The 24,348-nt window shown below is 42.0% G+C and overlaps 2 protein-coding genes across 4 annotated transcripts in view; both read left to right on the top strand.

Moving 5' to 3' along the window:
- Positions 1–10,315, top strand: part of LOC140721001 (uncharacterized) — a 52,071-nt gene extending 41,756 nt beyond the window's left edge. Inside the window, exon 4 of the mRNA XM_073035866.1 lies at positions 10,242–10,315. Within this exon, the coding sequence (XP_072891967.1) occupies positions 10,242–10,315 (74 nt within the window). The remainder of the gene's footprint in view (positions 1–10,241) is intronic.
- The window catches only part of LOC140721027 (NACHT, LRR and PYD domains-containing protein 3-like), a 40,094-nt gene continuing 20,521 nt past the window's right edge, over positions 4,776–24,348 (top strand). The window contains exons 1-3 of one of the 3 annotated variants that reach the window (XM_073035902.1): positions 4,776–5,097; positions 10,242–10,333; positions 12,080–12,246. In XM_073035902.1, the coding sequence (XP_072892003.1) occupies positions 10,324–10,333; positions 12,080–12,246 (177 nt within the window). In that variant the 5' untranslated portion in view covers positions 4,776–5,097; positions 10,242–10,323. Of the gene's footprint in view, positions 5,098–9,206; positions 9,494–10,241; positions 10,334–12,079; positions 12,247–24,348 lie in introns of those variants that run through there. The other 2 variants (XM_073035903.1, XM_073035904.1) reach the window with 2 other exon arrangements.

Genomic DNA, 24,348 nt, shown 5'->3' with positions numbered 1-24,348 from the left:
CCTAGCCCAAACATAGCCAAGCAGGCTCTTACTAATTACGCCATGGTTTCCCAATGCTCAAAAATCCTATCCCTAATAATTTGCTTTACTCGACTGGCTACAGTTTCCAGGATTTTTCCTTGCTACTTTAATAAAGAGAGTTGCAAGATCAGCGGCTTGCCAGTCCTCCAAGACCTCTCCAGGTGGCTAGAAAGGGCAGAAAGATACTGGTCAAGGGCCCAACAATCTCACCTTGCCTCATTCAGTGAATTGCAGTTAACCCTATAAGGCTTTGGGGAACCATCCACTTATCAAAAGTTAAAGGGAGAAGTCCAGCGAACGAGTCTGAAGGGAAAAAAAGAGAGATCAGACAAGCTGAAATAGCGGAACAAACTTGATGGACCAAATGGCCTAATTCTACTTCTACCTTTTATGGTCTTATAGTCTTAATAGTCACTAGGAGTCCCAAAACTTCCTGTTTTCTTTGATTCAAACTTCTGAAGTTTAATATACGTTTTCTTTTCCTTCCTGGATACATTCATCACGTCGCTAGACATCTGAGCTTCTCTTGTCTTTTCATCCCCGTCCTTTCTTCTAACAGGAATATACCTTTCCCATGCAATTGACCTTTAAACACCCTACACATATCTGATATTTGCTTTTCAGAGAAAATGTCCCAATTAACGTTTATTAGTTCCTGCCTAATACACCCGTTATCTGCCCGACTCGAATTTAAAACTCTCCCACTGGATCAATGCACCTCCTTATCCATCACTATCCTGAAAGTTAAGTACTTATTTTCAATGTTCCCTAACCGCTCACCCACTGAAAGGCCAATCAGATGATCTAACTCCAGCCCATCCTCTCGTTGGACCGTCCACATATTACTTTAAGAGAGCTTCCTGTATACACATAACAAATTCTGCCCATCTAAACCACACACAAAGAAGTGTCTCGGTTATTTTAGGGATGTTAAAATACACCACAACAACAACCCTATTACTTCCGTACATTTTCGTAATCTGATTACTGTGCCTCAATGTCCCAGTGACTATTGAGGGTGAGACCACCCTCCCTCTTCCTGAGATCCACAGAAATGAACTCAGTGTCTGACCCCTGCATTATATCTCCCCGAGTTCAGCTGTGATATTTTCTATGTTTCGTCGCACAACTAGCCACCCCCCAAGTTCACCGCCTCCTCTGCCTATTCTATAACTGTGCTACAACATCGTTGTTGAACCTGAGTAGCATCAGCAAATCTCCCGGGCAGGATATTGGTTCCGCTTCAGTTCAGGAACAACCCATCCCTCTTGTACTGGTCATCCATTCCGGAGAAAAGTTTCCAATTATCAGAGAACTTGAAACCCTGTTCTCTACACCATCTACCCAGCCACTCATTCCGTGCAATTACCCTATTGTTACCTGTTGTATTCGTGGCAGGAAGTAGTCAGGAGATTGCAACCTTGCAGTTCCTTCTCATCTACCTCTTTCCAACTCTATATACTCACTGTGTAGGATTTTGTGTTCCATTTCTGATTATGTCATTGGTTCCAATATGCACCAGGAGCTCTGGCAGTCTGCTCACTCTCGCCGGGAAAATATCCTGCAGACGTTCTGAGACATCGTGGACCCGAGCAGCCGGGAGGCAACGCACCCTCCTGGTGTCTCATTTGTTGATCCTTTTCACACCCTGTGGCGCATCAGGTGGCATTTCTTGTTGTTTCCATAGAAAGTGATTGTTTTTTTTTACAATGCTAGGTTACTAGCTTGACGTTCAACATACCACAGGTAGAAAGCATGCAAAGAAAAGGTCCTATTGAAATTTTGGACAATTTGCCTCAAAGTCTGATGCTGATGCCACGATACCACTGGCTGTCTCTTTGGCAGCCACAGAATTTCCTCCCTGACACCCCTAATATCCAATCTAATTGAGGCTTTATAGCTGGAACTGAGGAATTTTAAAAAAAGTTCAGACGTTAATGGAGCTATAGTACAGAACATCCAATAGTTCACTGGTTTAGAGAAACAGATTTGTGGAGAGACCACATTATTTCAAGAAACATAATTTGTTAGAGTAGGAGATATTAACTTTCCAAATACAGATTGGAGCTCCCATACTAGGTTTTACAGTTTGTCAAAAGTATTCAGGTATGTTTCTTTAATCAGTACTTTGAAATCCCAATGAGGAAGATAATTGATCTCTTATTAGGGAATTAAACAGGACACGTGCCAGGGGCTTATGTAGGGGATCTCTTTGCTTCTGGTGATCACAATGTCTTTAGATTGAAAGGAAATATAGAGAAGGATACTTTCCTTCGAGAGTTGAGATTTTAAATTGGAGAAAGGACAATTTTGACGGCATCAGGGAGTATGGATTGGAACGGGCTGTTTTCCGGCGAAGGTGTACTGTGTCAGTGGGAGAACATCAAAGGTGAAGTTCTGAGAATTCAAAGGTGGTAGGTGCCTGTCAGAACAAAAAGTTTTGGGGAATCAGTTTTGGGGCATCTTCACTTTCAAGGGATATTGAGTCCTGTTAAAGAGAAAAATTGAGCTGTGTGGCATGCAGAGGCACGTGCGAATAAATAAGCTACTTATAGAGTATAGAACATTCCAGAGAACATTTAAGAAAGAAACCAGGATGTCTGTGAAGGTACGAGATTTCCCTAGCAGACAAGGTGATGGAGAATCCTATGGAATCCTACAGATTTTTAAGATCAAAGGGATTGCAAGCGACAAAATTAACACTCTGTTAATTCTAAAAATGTTCTAAAAATGGAGTTTTTGCATCTTTATTTTCTCGGGAAATGGATAGAATCCATACAGGTGAGACAGAGCAGAAGTAGGTCATGGACGTGATAGATATAGTTGCTGACTTGATGCCAATTAGAATGGATAAATCCCCAGCGACTAGGGACCCCAGACTCCAAGGGAAGCAATTCTGGAAATTGCAGGGATGTAGTCAATATATTAAAATTATGTTCAGCGACGGGTGAAGTGCCAATGGATCGGATGATAACTAATTTTTGATCTGCTATAACCATATAACCATGTTTAAGAAATCTTCCAAAATATTAAGCAGGAAATTTTGGGCTGGTGTGCCTGACATCAGTGGTGCAGAAGTTATTGATAGGGCCGGATATATGAGTACTTGAGTACAGATTAGGAATTGTCAGCATGGCTTTGTTCTTTCCAGGCCATCTTACAGGTTTTCTCGAGGAAGTTACGAGCAATGTCATCAGGAAAGTTGATGAAGGCAGGGCAGTTGGTGTTCTCTCCTTGGCATTTGACAAGTTCCCGCGGGGCAGGTTGATCAGGAAAATTAATTTGCTTGGCATTCAGCGTGAGATAATAAATGAGAGTACTCATTGGCATTGTGTAAAAAGTAGAGTGTGATAATAGATGGATGCCTCTCATGTGTAGACCTGTAACTAGTGGAATACCGCTGGCATCGCTGCTGGTCCGTAGTTGTTTATCACATATATCAATGATTTGGATGAGAATATGGTTAATTGAATCAGCACATTTGCGGATGACAGCAAGATTGAGGGTGCAGTTAACAGCGAAGAAGACTATTAGCTTGCAGAGAAATCTGGGCCAGCTAGAAAAGTGGGCTGAAAATGGCAGATGGAATTTAATGCGGGCAAGTCCGAGATGTTGCTCTTCGGTAGGATCAAGCAGTGTACGTCTTGCACAATGATCGGTAGGTACCGAGGACAGTAGTAGAGCAAAGACGTCTGGAATTCACTGAGAGTGGATGCACACCTTGTTAATTATTTTGGCACGTTGGCCTTCATAAATTATTCAGTACAAGAGATTGCATGTTATGTTAAAGTTGCATAAGTGGTTTATGAAGCATCAGGTACCCACAGAAAAGATTTAAATAAGATTGACAGAGTGCAGCGAGACTTTACAAGGATGTCTCCACGATTGGAGGACCTGAGTTGTAGGGAAAGATTGAATAGGTAACGATTTTTTTCCCTTGGAACGCAGAAGATTTGGGGGAGATTTGATTGAGGTCTACAAAATCATGAGGGGTATAGATGGGATAAAGGGATGGGGAGAGTGAGGTTTGGGTAAGGGGATGAAGGACAGTGAGCTTCCCATTTCAATCAGCATACAATTCCCTCCCTGACGCTCATTTTCGATCAGTTGGTCACTCCCTCCCAGGCGGCTATTCTGACAATAAACGTACTTAAGTTCTTGCATCACTCAGTCAGCTGCGCCCATTTTCAAACAGGCCATCACCTCCCCCCCCCCCCCCCCCCGTAAACAATCTTCTGGCCATTTGAGACATACGATTTTTAAAAGAAACAAATTCAACAAGTATTTCCGGTAGGGTGTTGATCTACATCCACTGCGTGTGAAATGTGAAATGAAACCCGCTGTTAAACGTGGGCGAGAGGCATTATTGTGACAATAGTTGTCCGGATGGAAATACAATAATCGCTCAATAGTAGAGTTAGTACATGAATGTTAGTAAATTCCCCTGAATCAAGAAGTGCTGAGAAAATCTTTGAACAGTTGAGTGTGAATATATACATAGCCGAAATTGTTTGGTTTAATTTCAGCTGAAAGTCAGCTCCCTGTACCTAGACAGGTGGGGGACGTTTGAGCTGAAATTCTAACTACGCCGGGCAGTTCTTCTTACATAAGGGGCGGAGTTCAGACCCTCTCAGAACTCGGACTGGATCAAATTCGCAGCCTGGGACTCGCTGAGCCGAACAGAGAAACTCCGCCCCACTGGTTGCGATGAAAGAAAAAGGAGAGATCCACACGGAAATTGGGACAGAAAGGTTAATGCAGCCTGTTTATTTTCCTCTTCAGGGTTGCTACATTGATCCCATTCCCGCCTCCTCCCGCTGTCAGACCTGTTCTAGGCCGGTGAGTGTTAGTGTGACCCGGACTGCGGCAGTCCCGCTCTACCCTGTCTCACCTGGCCCTGTCCATCTGTAATGAGCGACGGACACGTCACAGCCGAGTGGCCTCGGAAGCAGCGGCTCAGACTCAACTCTCCGTACAGGGTGAGCACACCGGTGCGGGAACGTTGTCGGTCACCGGGGAAGTCAGACTGTGATTTCCCGGGACCACAGTGAACACCGTCCGGTTACAACATCAGAGGTAAGTGTTGCCTCTGATTCTATACGATTTTTCAGCGTTTACAGAGAGACTCGGCTTTGGTTCTGGTTCGGGTTCGGGAGTGAATTTAGTGGGAGATGGGAGTTCATATTAACGGGTCAATTACTGTACAAATGGATTAAGAGAAACGAGAGTGGTTACAACTAAGTGAGAGCAGAAGAAATCTTTCACACTGGTACTAATTTATGAAATATCCCATGGGGTAGTGACCCGTCACCGAACTCTCTCAAACAAGAGAAAACAGCACATGCTGGAAATCGGAGCCACACAAAGTATGCTGGAGAAACTCTACAGGCCAGGCAGCATCTATGGAAAAGAGTACAGTCGCCATTCGAGACCCCAGTAATGTTCCTTATATCGAGCCATTGGTTCTATCGCTCTTCCCTGTCGAAGAAAGTGTTAAATAAAATATTAAATTTTCTTCACCTTTGAACAACAGTGTCTTGTCGAACCGGTTTGGATCTGAGTTCAGTGGAACGTGTTCTGAGGAATGTGCGCGAACAGGCAGCTGCTTGCACGCAGACTCTGAGCACCGAGTCTCACAGAGACAGAGCAACATCCCGCATCCTCCAAATCTGTCAATCATTTGGTTCCTTCCCCTTTCCATTCCAGTCCTGATGAAGGGACTCGGTCCGCAACGTCGACTGTTTACACCCGTCCATAGATAAGGTCTGACCTGCTGAGCTCCTCCTGCACGTGTGTTGCCATGTTTACGAGAGATCAGTGTGGGGCGGTAGGCGGGGCTATTTGTAAGAAATGGTACACAGTATCCACACGCAGAATATTCTTGGGGAATTAAGGTGAGAATAATTCAGCTTCTGATATTTATATCCAAAAAAAAAAACAGTTGTCTGTGCATTGTATCAGCGATCAAGGAGATACTTGTTTTTTTTTAAGACTCTTCTGGCAGCGTGATTTGTGTGTTCCTACTATTTCCTGTTTGCACATTGACATTTTCCACAGGTTAGGTAAAGATTAAGAACAGCACCCACCAGTTTCAAAGCAAGGGTGTCAGGGATGTGCAGCAAACACCTCTTCCGTTTCCAGAATTTCCTATTTCAGACGAATGCATCTATTGATCCTGTGTCGATTTTGGGTGTTTTGAATTCCTCCCCTCAATCGCCAGTGGAAACAAAGATTTAATCTTTTGAAGGCCGAGATTTTTGAGAAACAGCGGGTTTGAAGTCTTACAACGATGGACATGGGGAAATACGGAATGAAATTTTTGATCAGTTCAGACGTGATCTCTTCACCTGCATTAGCAGTGTCGAAGGGCCGGGTGATCCAGTTAAGCGTGCTGTTGTGTTGACCGGAAAAACTGTAATAATTTAATTAATGTAAGCTTACTAGTATGTGAAGGGAGATATGATTTTATTTATATAGTTGAACTGAACACAAGCAACTTGCTTGATTTAATGTTTTGCATTCAGCTTTGTGCGTTGAATGTGTGCGACCCCCCCCCCCCCCCCAGCTGCATTGGGGGTCGAACTTTTGACTCATCCGGTGAGCTGGTCAGCACGGTACAGGACCGAGGGACACGCTCTCCGTTCCCTGTTGCTAACTGTAGTCTCACCATCTACCGCCCACTGCCCACGCGCGCCCCCTCGCAGAGCGTCGTCACCCTCGCGCTCCTGGGCTGACGTTGAGACGATTAGACGATTTAATCACGCTGCGCGCGCCGGGCATATATCACATAATTGCCGTGAAGTGACGGGAACTTCCTTGTCTCCCATTGGTGACAGCAAATGCCAATTTAGCACAGCAGCCAATGGGAATATGGGCTCCTCATTAAGGTCACCTTCCGTTGACAGCGCCACATGTTTCCTACCCTGACTCACACGGAAGATCCAATAAGTTCTTTGTTTTTTAAATGTCACTCTTCCTTGCCAAAGACCTTGCGGAGCTGAAAGGGCGACGGTTTGAATTGGGAGAACAAAAGGTTTATCTCCTCTGAAGAAGCGAGGGCGAAGCAGGCTTCAGTATATTTGTAGCAGACACCGGTAAGGTGTTGACTTGCAAGTGCGGTGGGGGTGTGATTTTGTGAGCTGGGAACGATCTTTCTATACGATACAAAAGGATCCAGTGACTAACTTTTGTTTGAGGTTTCTGGGTTTAACAAACGGAGTAAATAGACTCACCTTGGGCCAGCAGGCTGTCCCTGTGGGTGTTGTGGGGACAGGTGTTTGGAGTATGGTTGCTCCCTGTCTGCACTAGCAATTTATCCTAGAAAATTGGTAATGCAGACAGGGAACAACCATGCTCCAAGCATCTGTCCCTTAAATGCAACATTTACAATTCTGTTATAGACCGAAAACATTTATATTTATTCTGTACTTGGTTTATGATACAATCATTGCCCAATTTATGTTAACGTTTAATAGTCATTCAAAACATATATGAAAACCCCAGGAATACAGGTAAACAAATCAGCGTTACAGCACTCCAAGCCTTCTTGTTGGAAAAAGCCTATCTAAGATACCCAACCGGCATAGGAATTTTCTGAGTAATATTACCTGTCTATCGTAGCCTCTGTCATCCTCTTCTTCTTTTACCTTCTATTTTACCTAACATGAGAGTCTTCTCCAAGGAATCCTGTCTTCTCAAGATGTGGCCGAAATATTTGAACTTTTCAAGCTTCCAAAAGAGCATTCTGGCGGGATTTCTCCAAGTATTGACTCGTTGGCTCTTCTTGTTGTCCAACACTTTCCTCCAGCATCCAAGTTCAAAGTCTTCGATTCTTTTGTATTCAGCCTTACTAATCGCCCAGCTCTCACAGCCATACATCGCAACTGAAAATACCACAGACTTGACTCTACGGTTCTTCCTAGACAATGTTACGTCTCTGCACTTCAGTATTTTATCTGCCCTCCACAGCAGTATGCGCAGTTTATTTTCGTGGTTAAATCTTTAAACTGAGGAAGACAAAATCCATCACTGCTTCCACTTCCTTTCCATTTATTACCACGGAGTTAACAGGGCTGGCCGATTTTCTTAATATTGAGCAGCAAGCCTGATTTTAAACTTTCCTCTTTCACTTTGAGTAGAAGCCTCCACAGATCCTGCTCACTTTCAGCCATTAGAGTTTCAAATGTATATCTGAGGTTGTTAACATTTTGTTCGGCAATTTTAATTCCAGCATTTGAGTCCTTTAGACCAGCATTCCTCATGATGTGTTCAGCGTATAGATTAAATAAGTAGGGTGACAGTTATGCAGCCTGGTCATACTGCTTTCTCAATCTTGAACCAGTTTGTTGTTTCGTCTTCCCTTCAAACTGTTACTTCTTAGCCTTCGTAGAAGGTTCTAATAAGGCAAGTCCGATGTTCTGGTATCCCCATTTCTTTAAGGATTTGCCATTGTTTATTGTGGCCCACACTGTCACAAACTGTACAGTAGTCAATAAAACGTAGATAAGTACTTTTCTGGAATTCTCGCGATTTCCCCATTATCCAGCGTAGGTTAGTAATTTGGTCTCTGATGCCTCTCCCTCTTCTAAAACCAACTTGTACATTAAGCAGTTCTCAATTCATATATTGCTGTAGTCTTGTTTGTATGATTGTTAACATAAACTTGCTAGCATGTGAAATCAGTGAAATTGTTCGGTGATTTGAACATTACATTACTCTTCTTGGGAATTGGGATATAAACTGACTTTTTTTTTCTTTTTCTTTTGCAGTCTACAGGCCATTGTTGGGTTTTCCAGATCTGATGGCAAATTGCATGCAACACTTTTATGGCATAACCTTTGAAAGTTTTAACCTATTCAACTGGACTCCTGTCACATCCTGCAGCCTCATTATTGGCAATGTTTTCTATCGCCCATTCGACTTCACTTTCCAGAATGGCCGGCTCTAGATTGATGAGGGTCATTGCAGGAGTCTTTGCTGTTGGGATCGTTCCTGCACAATTCTTCAATGTATTCCTGCCATCGCCTTTTGATGTCTTCTGCTTCCAAAGGTCCTTCCCTCTTTGTCTTTTAAGTTCCTCCTTTTTGCATGAAATATTCCTTCGATTTCTCCAACCTCTTTTAACATATCTCTTGTTTTTTCTTCCAATTATTCTGTCTTTTTCGGCTTCTTTTCATTGCTCCTTTAAGTAAGTTTTCGTAGCTTTCCTTCCTATCTGCTTGAACGTTGTGTTCAGTTGGAGGTATTATCTCAATTGGCCTTCACATATATTCACTACTCAGCCTCTAAAAACCATTTTGTTTTCCTCGTCTTCTTTTGTTTGCAATACTTTTTGTCTCCATCTCTTGTATAATGCTCCTTACTTCTATTCATAGCTCTTCTGGCTTTCTCGCTACCAGGTTTAATCCATTAAATCTGTTCTTCACCTCCACGGCATATTCTTGAGGGATGCTCTCAACATCAAACATTGCTGGTACGTTGGTTTTCCTGGTGCTCTTTAGTTTCATTCTGAATATTGTCACAAGCAGCTCATGGTCTGAGGTTGTCGGAGAGCAGAAGGATCGGGGAGTATGAGTGGACAGTTCGCTCAATGCGGCGACACGGGTGGTGAAGAGGTGTTTACCACGCCGTCCTTCAACAGTCAGGGTACTGAGTGCAGTAGTTGGAACACTCTTTGATTTACTTATTATTAAGATACAGCGAGCCTCGTTCCTACGATTTAATCGTAGTCTTATCACAGCACAATTTACAATGACCAATTAACCTGCCCACCGGTACGTCTCGAGACTGTGGGGGTGAAAGCGGATCACCTGGAGGAAACCCATGAGGTCACAGTGAGAATCTGCAGACTCTTACTGGGAGCGGCGGGAATTGAAACCGGGTCGTTCGAACTGTAAAGAGTTGTGCTAACCACTATGGGACCGTTGTATAAGTCGATCGTGAGACTGTTAGCAGTACAAATTATAGTTTTAGATACTATATCTTTCCAAAGGCTTGATTAAAGTGGAAAGAGTGTAGAGAAGATTTGCGAGAGTGTAAGTGTAATGGGTCAGAAGGCCTCAATTCTTAGGAGATGGTGACCACAATCTGGGCAATGTCTTTGCTCCCTGGAATGCCTTTACCCGCTGGAATGTTGGAGACTGAGCAGCGACGTCATAAAAGTGTTTTAAATTATGAAGAGCAGAGTAACTGACTCATACTTTCTGATTTGTGTAATTCAGATAATCGCCAGCAGGTGGTGTTTTCTTTCACTCGGACGGCAGACAAGCAGACGACAATCAGCCAACGTCAGTAAGAGTCAGAATGGACACAGGTATGCTCACTGGGTTCTCTCATTAAATCTCTATCATCATGGTACACGTGTAGTCAGATCATCGATAGTTCAGTGGAATAAACTTGGGCAATAAAGGGGCAGAGGGAAAGTACCATCAAACGGAGTCATTGATCCTACTGGTAAAGTGACCTTGGGCACTGGAACAATTCACCAGGACCAGCACAGGGACCTAACAACGGGAATGATGGAATCACTCTGCTTACCATGCAATTCTTCATCAGAGTGAAAAGAAAAGGAGCTCCTTAATAAATGGCTGAGGCGAAACTCAGAGAGGAATACAGCAATGGGAAATGTAACAGCCCAGTGAACAGATAGAATTTCTGTCCATATTTGGTACGTTCTGATGTGGGGAATGCCTCCAACAGCCAGTGATATCGGGTTGCTGCACAATGGAGGTGAGGGGAGTTTCTCAGAGTCTGTTTTCTGTGGCCGAGTTAACGTAATATGGTGGTAGAACGGGTTGGGTGCGGGAGATAGCCAACAGGAGAAATTTTAAACAGGGAATCTAAGAGGGCTACCGAGGAAATGAAATGTCTTTGGTGAATAAGATTACAGTGAAATGAGAGATAAGTAGAGAGGGCAACGTACATGATGCTGGAGGAACTGCAGGTCAGGGAGCATCTATAGAGGGAAATCAACAATCGACGTTTCAGGTTGAGGAATGTTAAGCAGAGATTTGTACATTGATTTCAAGATGGCTTGGACACATAAAATAGAATCAGGACTGGAGGAGCATCCTTCTGGGTGAAGGTCTTTGACTATTAGTGTCCGCAAGGATCACTGATTCGCCATGTGTCGTGTGTGATGTAAATAAATTAATAATAAACCATGCATTACTCAAAATGATTATATAACCACATGGGTGGACTGATTTGTCGATTTGCAGAAGTTGACGGTCTTGTGTAAGTTTGAGACTCTTTTCGAAATGTTAAACATCCAATTAGGAATATGAACAGAGAGACACTGGGTACATTTAATTCGGGCAAATGTGAGGAATGGCACTTCGGGAGGTCAGGTTCGCGAGTGATATGCACAGTGAATGCTGGGACCCATTAGGAAGGCTGATGTACAGATGTGTCTTGTGATGGATGTGCATAGCTCCCTGAAATTGGCAACCTAATTGGTAGCGTGCAAGGAAAAGTGGAGGTGTGAGAATGTTATTTTGAAAGTTGTGCTGTAACTGGATGAACGCTGGTTGAGAGAAAAGATCAGTATTGTACACCGATCTGATAACCACAACACGAAAATGAAGTGGAGTGTCTGGAGAGGGTGTAGATGAGTTTCACCATGGTGTTACCTAGATTACAGAATACTGGATATCAGGAGAGGACGAACAAGCTTGGATTGCTTTCTCTGGACCGTAGCACACTGAGACCTTTTTTCTCAGAGAAGGTATGAATTCATGATAGGCATAGCTAAGGCCGATAGTCTGTAACTCGTGGCAAATGTCAAATGCCAGAGGGAATAGGTTTAAGGTTAGAAGAGAAAGTTTTAAAGGGATTTAGGACGCCTGTTGTCTTCGGAGATAGATCAATGTCTGGAATGTGTTGCCAAGGGAGGAACTGGGAACGGACACTCAGCAACATCTGAGAGGCGTTTGAACTCATGAGTAGGCCGGGGACGGAGTGATTGACCATGTTACTGAAGATGGGATTGTCTTAAATTGGCATCGTGTCCGCATACACATGGTACATCTACAGTTTTATGTTCTATGACTGACTACAGATCTGAATTCCGCAATCTCCGCCTTCCTGTCAAATTGTGAAGATCACCACCTGTTCCAGTTGACGAGATTCTACATGGAGCGACTAGAGCAGGCGATTGAGGAGGGTGTGGAGGGAGTCGGCTTCATGTTAACACATGATCATCATTTCAATGAGCGAGAGTATCATGTAAGTGGAAGGAACATAGACTGAGTGTAGATTCACAGACCGACACAACCAGTATAACGGCACCTCTGGACAGTGAAAACCCTGCAATGCTTGTGGTCAACATCAAGAAAAGCGTTTTCGTTCGTGGATACACTGAGCCTTTATTCACCAATACAAGCCTCTGTCCAGTTTTCAAAACACATTCAGTTTTAGACAAGTTAGGATACAGACAATGATTGACAGGTGACTTCAGTGTGTGACACTTGACGGACATTGCAAGTGGACAGAGAACCATTTCCCACCACTCTGTCTGACATCACATCATGTTTCTAGTGCTCGACCTTAATGGCCATTCATCAGTCTGTATTCTCTTGATTACCACCGGCTTTCCACAAATCAAAAATATAGATTTAATTTCTCAGCTCATTTCTCGAGTCTACCTTAAACCCCATCTTAAATTGACCAGGCAGTACTGAATATCGTCTCTGAACTGCTGAACCGTTTCATTGGTCAATAACCCAACATGCCTCATAGTTCAGTTACCTTCTGTTCCTTGTGACCGTTCCATTTGGAGTTTGTAATTGCCACAGCATATACTGTTAACATTGAGAAGTGCAAAATCAGTATTACTGGAAATATTCTAAGCATCTACAGCTAACACAGAATGACAAATAAACAATTTTCCCGTGGTCTTTGGGCTACTGGAGTGCATTCACCTATTGAGACCCAGACCATACCGAATACTACATTCCACATGAGACGGCTGATAATTTCAATCCAAAATTCTTTCTCAATATTACCACACGTGCACAGAAGTCCTGACTTTGCTGGCAGCTCCTCATTGCCAATTCCCAGCTGTAGGCTGACACTTGACCCCTCATGGATCCTGGCAGTGAAATGTGAACCTGCTGCAGTTTACCAGCAGTTACTATGAGGAAAATCAGCAGTGGCCCTTTAAACCTTCGACCTTGTCATAGTCATTGAAATCTACAGTACAACAACAGACTCTTTGGCCCATCAATGACTTAACTTTTCGTGTGCCTTCAGGTACTCCGTAATCTCAACCCGAACAATCGATTCCAATAACTTCCCAAACTCTGATATCAGGCTAACAGGTCTATAGTTTCCTTTCTGCTGTCACCCACTCTTCTTAAATAGCGGACTAACATTTGCAAATTTCCAGTCATTGGGTACAATGCCAGACTATTGAAATATCATTGGTAATACCTTCACAATGTCTCCAGCTACTTCCATCAGAACCCGAGGATGCATTCCATCAGTTCCAGGAGATGTATCTACCCTCAGACCATTAAGCTTCCTGAGCACCTTCTCAGTCGTGATTTTCACTGTACATACTTCACTTTTCTGACACTCTTGAATATCTGGTATACTGCTGATGTCTTCCGCTGTGAAGACTGATGCAAAAAGTTCAATCAGTTTCTCTGACATCTCTGCGTCTCTCATTACAATATTTCCAAAGTCATTTTCTATTGGTCCCATATCTACCCTCAGCCCTCTTTTACATGTTATATACTTAAAACAGCTTTTAGTATCTTTTTTGACATTAGTCGCCAGCTTCCTTTCATAATTCATCTTTTCATGCCAAATGACCTTCTTAGTTTCCTACTGCAAGCTTTTAAAACCTTCCATTCCTCTATCTTCCCATTAGCTCTGGCTTCCTTGTATGCGCTCACTTTTGCTTTTACTTTGACTATGACTTCACTTATCAGCCATAGTAGTGTCCTTCGTCAATTCAAAAATGTCTTCTTGTTTGGAATATATCTGCCTTGCCCTTCCCTCATTTTTTTCGCAGAAACTCCAACCATTGCTGCTCTGCTGTCCTTCCTGCTAGTGTCTCTTTCCAGTAAACTTTGGCCAGTTCCCCTTTCATGCCATTGGAACTTCCTTTGTTACATTGAAATACCGAAAGATTGGAATTTAATTTCTGCTTCTCAGATTTCAAAGTCAACTCGAGCATATTGTGACAACTGAACCCTAAATGTTCCTTAACCTTAAGTTCTCTTATTACCTCCAGATCGTTGAACAACACCCAGTCCAGCACAGCCGATCCCCTAGTGGGCTCAACAAAAGCTGTTCTAAAAAAGCTATCCCTTAGACATTCTACAAATTCTCTCTCGTGAGGTCCAGTACTGGCCTGGTTCTCCCAAACCACCTTCATGTTCAAATACGCAACGGTTATCGTGACATTGCCCTTTGTCGCGCCTTTTCTATCTCCAGCTAGAAAATCTATGTAATTTGTAATCCACATCCCGGCTGCTGTTCAGAGGCCTGTATACAACTGCCATTAGGGGCCTTTTAGCCTTGCCATTTCTTAACTCAATCCATAGATCCTCTACACCGTCCGATCCTATGTCATCCCTTTCTGATGATTTAATATTATTTCATATACCCAGGGCCACAGCACCCCCTCGACCTACTAACCACACTTTCCGATACATCGTATATCCTTGGACTTTCTACTCACAATTGCAGCCAACTTGGCAAAGTTTCTGATATGACCACAACGTCATACTTGGAACTCTGTAGCTGACTTTCAAGATCATCCATTTTATTTCTTACGTTGCGTGCATTCAAATATAGCACTTTTGGTCGAGCATTTGTTGCTCTGTGTTGTAACGCCTCTATTGCTTTCTAACACATGCCACTGGCTGTGATTGTCCTTTACTCCTGCCTGTCCATTCTATCATCTCTGTTTTCCCCATCCTCCACCTTAACAATTTGGTTCCCAAGCCCTTGCCAAATTAGGTTAAACCCTCCCTAACAGCTCTATTAAACCTGCCTCCATCCCGGTTTTGGTATTCAAAACTTTAATTTATGAAGACCCATTTGCTTAAAGCTTTACAACGCTATCTACCTTCGACAACACTTTCAAGAAATTTTGGATTTCTATTTCCTACTACTCAATGTCTTAGTGCTATCATGGTTTGTCCTCAAAAAGCGCAACATCTCAGACTTGTCATCATTAAATTCTATTTTACATTTTTATTCCACTCTTTTCCTGCTGTTCCATGTCCTGCTGGAAGCTCTGATAACCTTCCTCTCTTTCTTTATTTTCATGTTATCCACAGATTTACAGACCCAGTTTACCACATTGTCGTCTAGAGCCTTTATATACATATGACATCCAACACCAGACCCAGTACAGATTCCTGAGGCACACCACTAGTCATTGACCTCCAGTCAGAGAAGCAAACCTCTACTACCTCTCTTAGCTTCTCTTACGAATCCAATTTCTAAACTAACATACTATCATGTCATGAATGCCAAGCGACTTAATCTTATTGACAAGGCCTCCATGAGGTACCCTGTCAAAGGCCTTGCTGAAGTTTATGTAGACAACTTCAACTGACTTGCTTTCTTTACTCGCTCGGTAACTTCCTCGAGAAACCATAAGTTTTGTTAAACAGGCACAACTCAGTATTGACAATCCCTAATCAATCCTTGTACATTCAAATACTCATATCCAGTCCCTTAGAATATCTGCCAATAAATTTACCACCACTGGTGTTGATCTCATCAAGCTGTAATTTCCTAGTTTATTCTTACAGCCTTTTCAAACAGCAGAACGACATTACCTATTCTCCAATACTTCCGCATCGGACATTTTAAATATCTTTGCTGGAACTACTGCACTCTCTGCAATAGCCAAAAAAAAGGTACGAAGGAAGACCCTGGGGATTCAGCCACCCTAATCAGCTGCAAGAGAGCAAACACCTTCTCATCTGCAGTCCATGCTTTCACTGCAATTTTGCCTCACTCTAAATACTCTGCATAACTTCTGAGTAAATATAAATGCAAAAAAAATCTATTTAAATCTCCCCCACCTCTTTCAGAATCACACATTAATGGCCACTCTAACCTTCAATGGGACCAATTTTGTCCATTGGTATACTTATGCTCTGAATATATTTCATGAAGAGTTTGGTATTCTCTTTTCCCTTGTCTGCTAGAGCAAACTCATGCCGTACTTTAGCCCTCTTGATTTCTTCCTTTAGTAACTCTTGCATTTCTTGTACTCATGAAGTACCGCATTTAAATTTTTTTTTATTAGTTTTTCAAAACATTTTACAAAATTAAAAACCCCAAATCCCAACGAGGAGCATCAATACAGTGCAAAATCACGCATACAATAACAATATGCTACAAAGGAAGAGAATTTAACAAAAAAGCACCTAAATTAAAGACGTGAGCTTAGTGTCCTCCCCAAGCCCCACAACACAAGAAAAAAACAACAACTACTCCAGACCAACCACCACACAATATGGAGAGTATAAGTCAGGACAGTCAAACTCCCAGACTGTGAATACACTTAGCAACAGAGGATAATAATGCCTACTACCAGAAAAAAAGGGAGCTGAAAGCAAGGGACCGAAAAGAAGAAAAAAAAGAAAAAAAACCCTAGTCAAGAGGAAGGTTATGAAAGTACTCGATAAAAGGTTGCCAGACCTTATGGAACTTTAGATCCGAATTAAGAACTGAATAATGAATTTTTTCGAGGTCCAAGCAGGCCATAATATTGTTAAGCCATTGTGCATGAGTGGGCGGGGCAACATCTCTCCATCTAAGGAGGATCAAGCGTCTCGCCAGGAGAGAGGCAAAGGATAGTATTCGGCATTTGGTAGGACCCAGACATAAATCTGTCTCACCCCAAAAACCGAACAGAGCAATTAAGGGGTTAGGTTCTAGGTGCTGACTCAGAATACCCGATAATGTAGTGAAGACATCTTTCCAGAATTTCACCAAGCTAGGACAGAACCAGTACATATGGATGAGAGAGGCCACTCCCCTGTTGCATTTATCACAGAGCGGACAAATGCCAGGATAGAATCGAGATAGTTTAGATTTAGACATATGGGCTCTATGAACAATCTTAAACTGTAAAAGGCAATGGCGAGCACAAAGTGAGGTTGAGTTAACCGATTTGAGAACTGAGTCCCAGCTCTCCTCGGATAAGGAGATATTTAAATCCTGCTCCCAGGCCATTTTAATTTTATCCACAGGGGCCCGTCGTAAGGCTGCTAGTTTATCTCGGATAATTGATATTAAACCTTTACCTAGTGGATTAATGGAAAGAAATAGGTCCATAGCATTTTTCGCAGGCATTTCAGGAAAGTTAGGAATTAAAGGAGCAGTAAAGTGTCGGATTTGGAGATATCTGAAAAAGTGAGCATTAGGCAGGTTGAACTTAACAGAGAGCTGCTGAAAAGAAGTGAAGCGATTATCAATGAAGAGATCTTCAAAATATCTAATGCCCTTCCTGTACCAAACATGGAATGCTGAATCGTACGTAGTAGGTAAAAAAAGGTGATTATGTGCGACAGGGCTAGAAACGGAAAACCCCTGGAAACCATAGCATTTCCTGAACTGAGCCCATATACGCAAAGTGTGTCTAACAAGAGGATTAGCTATTGATCTGGGCAGACTGCTAGGGAGTGCAGAGCCAAGAAGTGCAGATATAGATAATTCTTCAGTGGAGCTCAACTCCATTGCCACCCAGTTAGGGCACTCGGGTTGGCCGTGGAAGAAAGACCAGAAGGCAGCACAACGTATATTAGCTGCCCAGTAATATAAGCGAAAGTTAGGTAAAGCCATGCCACCCTCATTTTTAGATTTTTGGAGGTGGATTTTATTAATTCTAGAGCGCTTATTCTGCCACAGATATGACAAAATAATAGAGTCTAAGGAATCAAAAAAAGATTTAGGAATAAAAATTGGGATTGATTGAAATAAGTATAAAAATTTGGGGAGAACATACATTTTAACAACATTAATATGACCTACCAAAGACATAGATAGAGGTGACCATTGTACCAGACTCTGTTTTATAGCATATGAAAGATTGACAAAGTTTTCACGAAAGAGATCTTTAAACTTCCTTGTGACTGTAATTCCAAGATAAGTAAATTGATTATGGACTACTTTAAAAGGGAGATCACGAAATATTAGTTCTTGTGCTTCTTTATTAATTGGGAAAAGTTCACTCTTATGTAAATTGAGTTTATAGCCAGAGATCTGGCTAAACTGGTCAAGAAGTGAAAACATTAGAGGTAAGGATGTAGATGGATTTGAGAGAAAGAGTAATAAGTCATCAGCATAGAGAGAAACTTTATGCTCAACACCCCCTCTCCAAATCCCGGTCAATTCAGGACAATTTCGAAATGCTATCGCCAGAGGTTCTATAGCCAAATCAAAGAGAAAGGGACTTAAGGGGCATCCCTGACGGGTGCCATGTTTGAGATTAAATACTTGGGATTTCTGAAAATTAGTTAGAACAGAAGCAGTAGGACACAGGTACAGCAATTGGATCCAAGAGATGAAACTTTGGCCGAGGTCAAATTTTTCTAAGACTGCAAAAAGTTAGTTCCACTCTATACGATCAAATGCTTTCTCCACATCAAGGGAGATAACACATTAAGGAGTCCCAGTTGGAACTGAGTATAAAATATTAAATAGACACCGAATGTTAAAAAAAGGGAGACGGTTTTTAATAAAGCCTGTTTGGTCATCAGAGATAATGGAGGGAATAGTGGTTTCTAATCTATGAGCCAACACTTTAGCTAAGATCTTTACATCAACATTGAACAGAGAGATCGGCCTGTACGAGGAACACTCTGTTGGGTCTTTGCCCTTTTTTAAAAGAAGAATAATAGATGCCTCATTGAAAGAGGGTGGCAATTTGCCGTAATTAAATGAGTCAGACAATACTGAAAGTAACTGAGGAGAAAGAAGTGAAGAGAATGATTTATAAAATTCTACAGGGAACCCATCAGGTCCAGGAGATTTCCCTGAGGACAGTGCAGAAATTGCAAAAGATATTTCTTCTGGTGATATAGGCGCATTGAGTTTGGCTTTGAAATCAGATGAAAGTGAGGGGATATTCAGATTCTGTAAAAATTGATCCACAGAGAGATTGTCATTCAGAGATTCAGAGGAATAAAGCTGAGAATAAAAATTTTTAAATGCGTCATTAATTTCAAAATGATCCGATGTAAAGTCTCCGTTCTCCTTCCGGATCTTTGTAATATGTTGTTTGGCTTTGGAACGCCTCAGCTGATTGGCTAGGAATTTACCAGACTTATCCCCATGAATGTAAAAGTGACTCTTGCTTTCGAGAAGTTGGCGTTCGACAGGTTGAGTGGACAGAAGGTTAAATTTAGTTTGGAGTTCAATGCGCTTCTTGTATAATTCAGGGTTCTTAGTTTGGGCATATATTTGATCCAAATCTTTAATCTCGTTAATGAGGTCTGCTCGATCTGCACGGGATCTTCTATTGAGATTTGCTGTGTAATAGATTATTTACCCCCTCAGATATGCTTTCATGGCATCCCAGACAATCTGGGATGGCACTTCAGGTGATGTATTAGTGTTAAAATAAAAGGTTATCTGATCCTTAATAAATTTTATGAAAACATCATCCGATAATAAAGTTGAATCGAACCGCCAGTGTTTATTCCTCTGAGGAAGACCAGGAAAGTTCAGAGAGAGGGTAATTGGGGCATGGTCAGAAATCAGTATACTCTGATAGTCACAAGAGTAGGCAAATGGGATAAGTTGGTTATCGAGTAAGAAATAGTCAATTCTAGTGAAGGTATGGTGAACATGTGAGAAAAAAGAATAATCTCTCTCTGTAGGATGGAGGAAATGCCATATATCAGAGATACCAAAATTAGAGAGAAGCGATTGAATAGCTAAGGCAGATTTAGTAGGTGATCTGGTAACAGAGGACGATCGGTCCAGTTTAGGATCCAACCAACAGTTGAAGTCACCACCCAGTATAAGAGAGTATGAGTTTAAGTCTGGTAGTGAGGAAAAAAACCGTTCAAAAAAGTTAACATCATCAAAGTTGAGGGCATACAGGTTTGCTAGTGCAACTTTAGTGTTATATAGTTTACCAGAAACAATAATAAAACGGCCATTTGTATCAGATATTTTATTATGGAGTTCAAAAGGAATATTTGAGTTAATAAGAATGGAGACTCCCCTAGCTTTAGCGGCAAAGGATGAATGAAAATGCTGACCCGCCCACTTTGACAGAAGCCGGGAGTTATCAAAACAACGAATATGAGTTTCTTGGAGGAAAGCAATGTCAGCTTTGAGTTGTTTGATATGTGAGAATACCTTCCTCCTTTTAACAGGGTTGTTCAATCCCTTTACATTCCAGCTCACGAATTTAAGTGCACTAGCCATTATCAATTACTAATGCATAAAAGGCAGCAGGCATATAAAAAGTCAAGCAGTACAATAGCAGTCTGGGAGCAGAGATGTAAACATAGATTCGTAAAGTCAAAATATAAACATGTCCTGAGCAATAAAGAGAAACAATAAATACAGTGAGTGATGTTGGAACTGGAAAATCCACCCCATCCGCACAACCCAAAACTAGACGGCTACCAAAACAAGTAGCTAGCTCTACCAAAAAAATTAACCCAAATACAACTTCCAGATCTGTGTCATTAACAACAGTTCCTTATAAATACTATAGCAAATAGTAACTAGTTTATGCACTAGAAAACATAACTACAGATTAGAACACCTTCTGCAGAAATATAAAACTTAATACAGAGAAAATCGGAAGAAAACCAAAACTAACCTACCCGCGAAAAATTATAGAAGAATAAAGTAAGAAAGGGAAAAAAAGGTAAGAAAGAAAAAGAAAAAAGAAGAGGAAGGGGAAAATTATAAATTCAAGACGAGTATTTATCAACCATTTACAGAGAAGGGAGAAAAAAATTCAGAGATTAGAAAAAAGGGGTGAAGAAAAGAAAAAAAAAGATAAAATAAATAAATATTTAAAAAAAGGAAAAATAAATCAGCAATTAATCTGTGAACCAACAAACAGGGAGGCCTTCACTAAAGACTTTGAATCTCCAAAACAAGTTAGAGTTAGTTGTAGAACTCTGTAGGTAAAGTTATACAAGAAGACAAATAGATTACACACACACCAAATCCCGGGAGAGATTGTCAACAGCCCTTAAAGTTTCAATGAATAATGTCTGAGTGATTCAAGTGAAGTCTGAGTCCAGAAAAAGTAATTTTACTACGAGGAGTACTTATCCACCATTTTAGGAGGTCCGATCAGATTCTGAAGATGACTGGATAGCCAGAAGACTTGCCACAAACGCTTCAGCTTCCTTCGCTGATTTGAACCACTTGTATTTCCCGGTATTAAGCTTGATTCGTAGATCGGCAGGATTGCCAAGAGAAGGTTTGAAACCACGATCAAAAAGCACTTTCATTGCGCCTTTAAACTCAGCGCGCATCTTTAAGGTCTGGGGTGCAAGATCTTCCACAAAATGAATGGTTGTATCCTGGAAAGGAAAAGACCCCCTGCGACGCGCCTCTACAATCAGACTGTGTTTTACCTGGTATTGATGGAAACACAAGACTACTGGTCGAGGACGGGAGCCCAGAATTCCGGGGGGAACGTAAACTCTGTGTGTCCGTTTGAGCTCGGGCGGCTTCGGAAGCAAATCTTTCCCGAATATCTCACAGAGAAACTCAGCGAAAAACTTCACGGTTGATCCCTTGTTCGTCGCCTCTGGCAATCCAAGAATTCTGAGGTTGTAGCGCCTGCTGCGATTTTCGAGATCCACCATTTTGGAAAGAAGTTTGTTAGATTTTTCCTCTAAGCTGGAACAGAGAGTCTCCAAGTATCGAACATGACTTTCTAAATCTTCAGAAGTCGAATCGATGCGAGATAAGTGTTCAGCATGTTTGTCCACTTTATCGTTGATCCGATCCAGTTTGTCTTCTAACTGTTTGAAAGCGGTTTTAAATTCCTTTAAGATTTCGTCTCGGAGCTTTCCGAGCGCAACCGGCGTCTCGTCCGAAGGGGTCATAGCTTCTTTTCTCCCAGATTTAGAACTCTTGCTAGACATTGTAAGTTAGATATATTCACAGGCAAGTAAGAGATACCAAAATAATTCCTAACTAAGGTTTAAAAAATGGAGACATTTAGTGCAAAGATAGCGACTGTAACGGAACAAAAGTTCGGAGCATCTAAACAATCGCCATCTTACCGGAAGTCCGCGAAGTACCGCATTTGATCCTTCGAACCTATACTTGCTATGTTCTCAGGGCCTGAATATCTCGCAAAAGCCAAGGTTCCCTAAACATGTTACTCTTGCCTTTTGTTCTTTCAGGAATATTCCAACTTTGTACTTCGGGTCGTTTATGCAGTTGAACTTTGTATGCTCAAGATTTCAGTTTTGGAAGCCTCACACTTACCTAACGCATCTGTACCAGAAAATCAACTGTCCAATTCCACTTCCGTCAGATCCTTTCTGATAGCATTAATATTGGACTTTCTCCAATTCAGAATCTTAATCCGGGTAACAGACCTATCCTTTTCCATAATGATATTTAAACCAATGGCATTATGATCAACAGATCCAAGGTGTTCCCCTGTGCACATCTCTGTCATCTGCCCTGTTCCTAATAGAATTCCAGTTCGCACTGTCTATAGTCATGGCCTCAATATATTGATTGCGGAAACTGCCTTGAACACATTTGACCAACACTAAACCCATCTAGCCCTTTAAAATATAGGTGTCCCAGTCAATAAATAGAAAGATAAAATTATCTACCATCAGGACCTTGTGTTCCTTGCAATTGTCTACGATCTGTCTAAACATTTGATCCTCTAAATCCCATTGACTATTGGGTGCTCTATAATATAATCCCATTAACGTGGCCATCCTTTCCTTATTGTTCAGTTTCACTCATGTAGCCTCAGTCGATGAGCTCTCCAGTTTGTCCTGTCTGGGCAATGCAGTGACATTTTTCCTGACTGGTTATGCCACCTCTCCTTCTTTAATCCCTCCCCATCTATTGAATCGTATATAACACAATGGAACCCTGGAATGTTGAGCTGCCAATTCTGCACCCCAACCAACCAAATCACATTATTGATTACAGTGCTGTAATTCAATGAGCTGATCCATGCTCTAAGCTCATCTGCCTTTCCTACAATACTCCTTGCATCGAAATTATACACTTTCGGATCATTAGTTTCACCATGTTCATCGTTTAATTTCCTGACTCTGTATATCGGTTTAACAAAATCTTCCCTACACAATCTCTCCATTATCCACTCCGGATCTTCATCTGGGTTAGTACATTTGCTGATGTCACTAAGGTTGGAGGAATTGTTCATAGTCTGGAAAGCTGTCGGAAGTTACAACGGGACATTGATAGGATGCAAAACTGGGCTGAGAAATGGTAGATGGAGTTTCATTTTGATAGGTCAAATCTGATGCCAGAGTACAGTATTAATCGTAAGACTCTTGACAGTGTGGAGGATCACAGGGATCTTGGAGGCTGAGTCTGAGTCCATAGGACGCTCAAAGCAGCTGTGCAGGTTGACTCTGTGGTTAAGAAGGCATACGGTTCATTGGCCTTCATCAATCATGGGATTGAGTTTATGAGCCGAGAGATAATTTTGCAGCTATATAGGACACTGGTCATACCCCAATTGGAGTACTGTGCTTAGTTCTGGTCGCCTCACTACAGGAAGGATGTGGAAACCATAGAAAGGGTGCAGAGGAGATTTATAAGAATGTTTCCTGGATTGGGGAGCATGCCTTATGAAAACAGGCTGAGTTAATTCGGCCTTTTCTCATTGGAGCGACAGAGGAGGAGAGGTGACCTGATAGAGGTGTATAGGATGATGAGAGGAATTGATCACATGGATAGTCAGAATCCTTTTCCCAGGGCTGAAATAATTGCCACAAGAGGACATAGGTTTAAGGTGCTGGGGAGTAGGTACAGAGGAGATATCGGTGTAAGTTTTTTTTAAGCAGAGATTGGTGAGTGCATGGAATGGGCTGCCGGCGACCATGGTGAAGGCAGATACGATAGGTTCTTTTAAGAGACTTTTGGATAGTGTTGGGCTTTTTAATTCTGCCCTGTGTTCGTTTAGGAAGCGAGACAACCAACACCGGAATATTACAAAACTTGGCTTTAATGCAGAAGCGTAACTGGCACTGCGAGGAGACAAGACCCCGCTGGGAAGGCGCGTTCTCCCCTCCCCTTACATTCTTTTCTTATTTATACCCCTTTCCCTTAGCCCAACCCTCGCTACACATAGTTGGTAATGCTGGA

The sequence above is a fragment of the Hemitrygon akajei genome, unplaced genomic scaffold (assembly GCF_048418815.1).
Source record: "Hemitrygon akajei unplaced genomic scaffold, sHemAka1.3 Scf000049, whole genome shotgun sequence".
Classification (NCBI taxonomy): domain Eukaryota; kingdom Metazoa; phylum Chordata; class Chondrichthyes; order Myliobatiformes; family Dasyatidae; genus Hemitrygon; species Hemitrygon akajei.
This window is presented reverse-complemented; position numbering and strand designations above follow the sequence as displayed.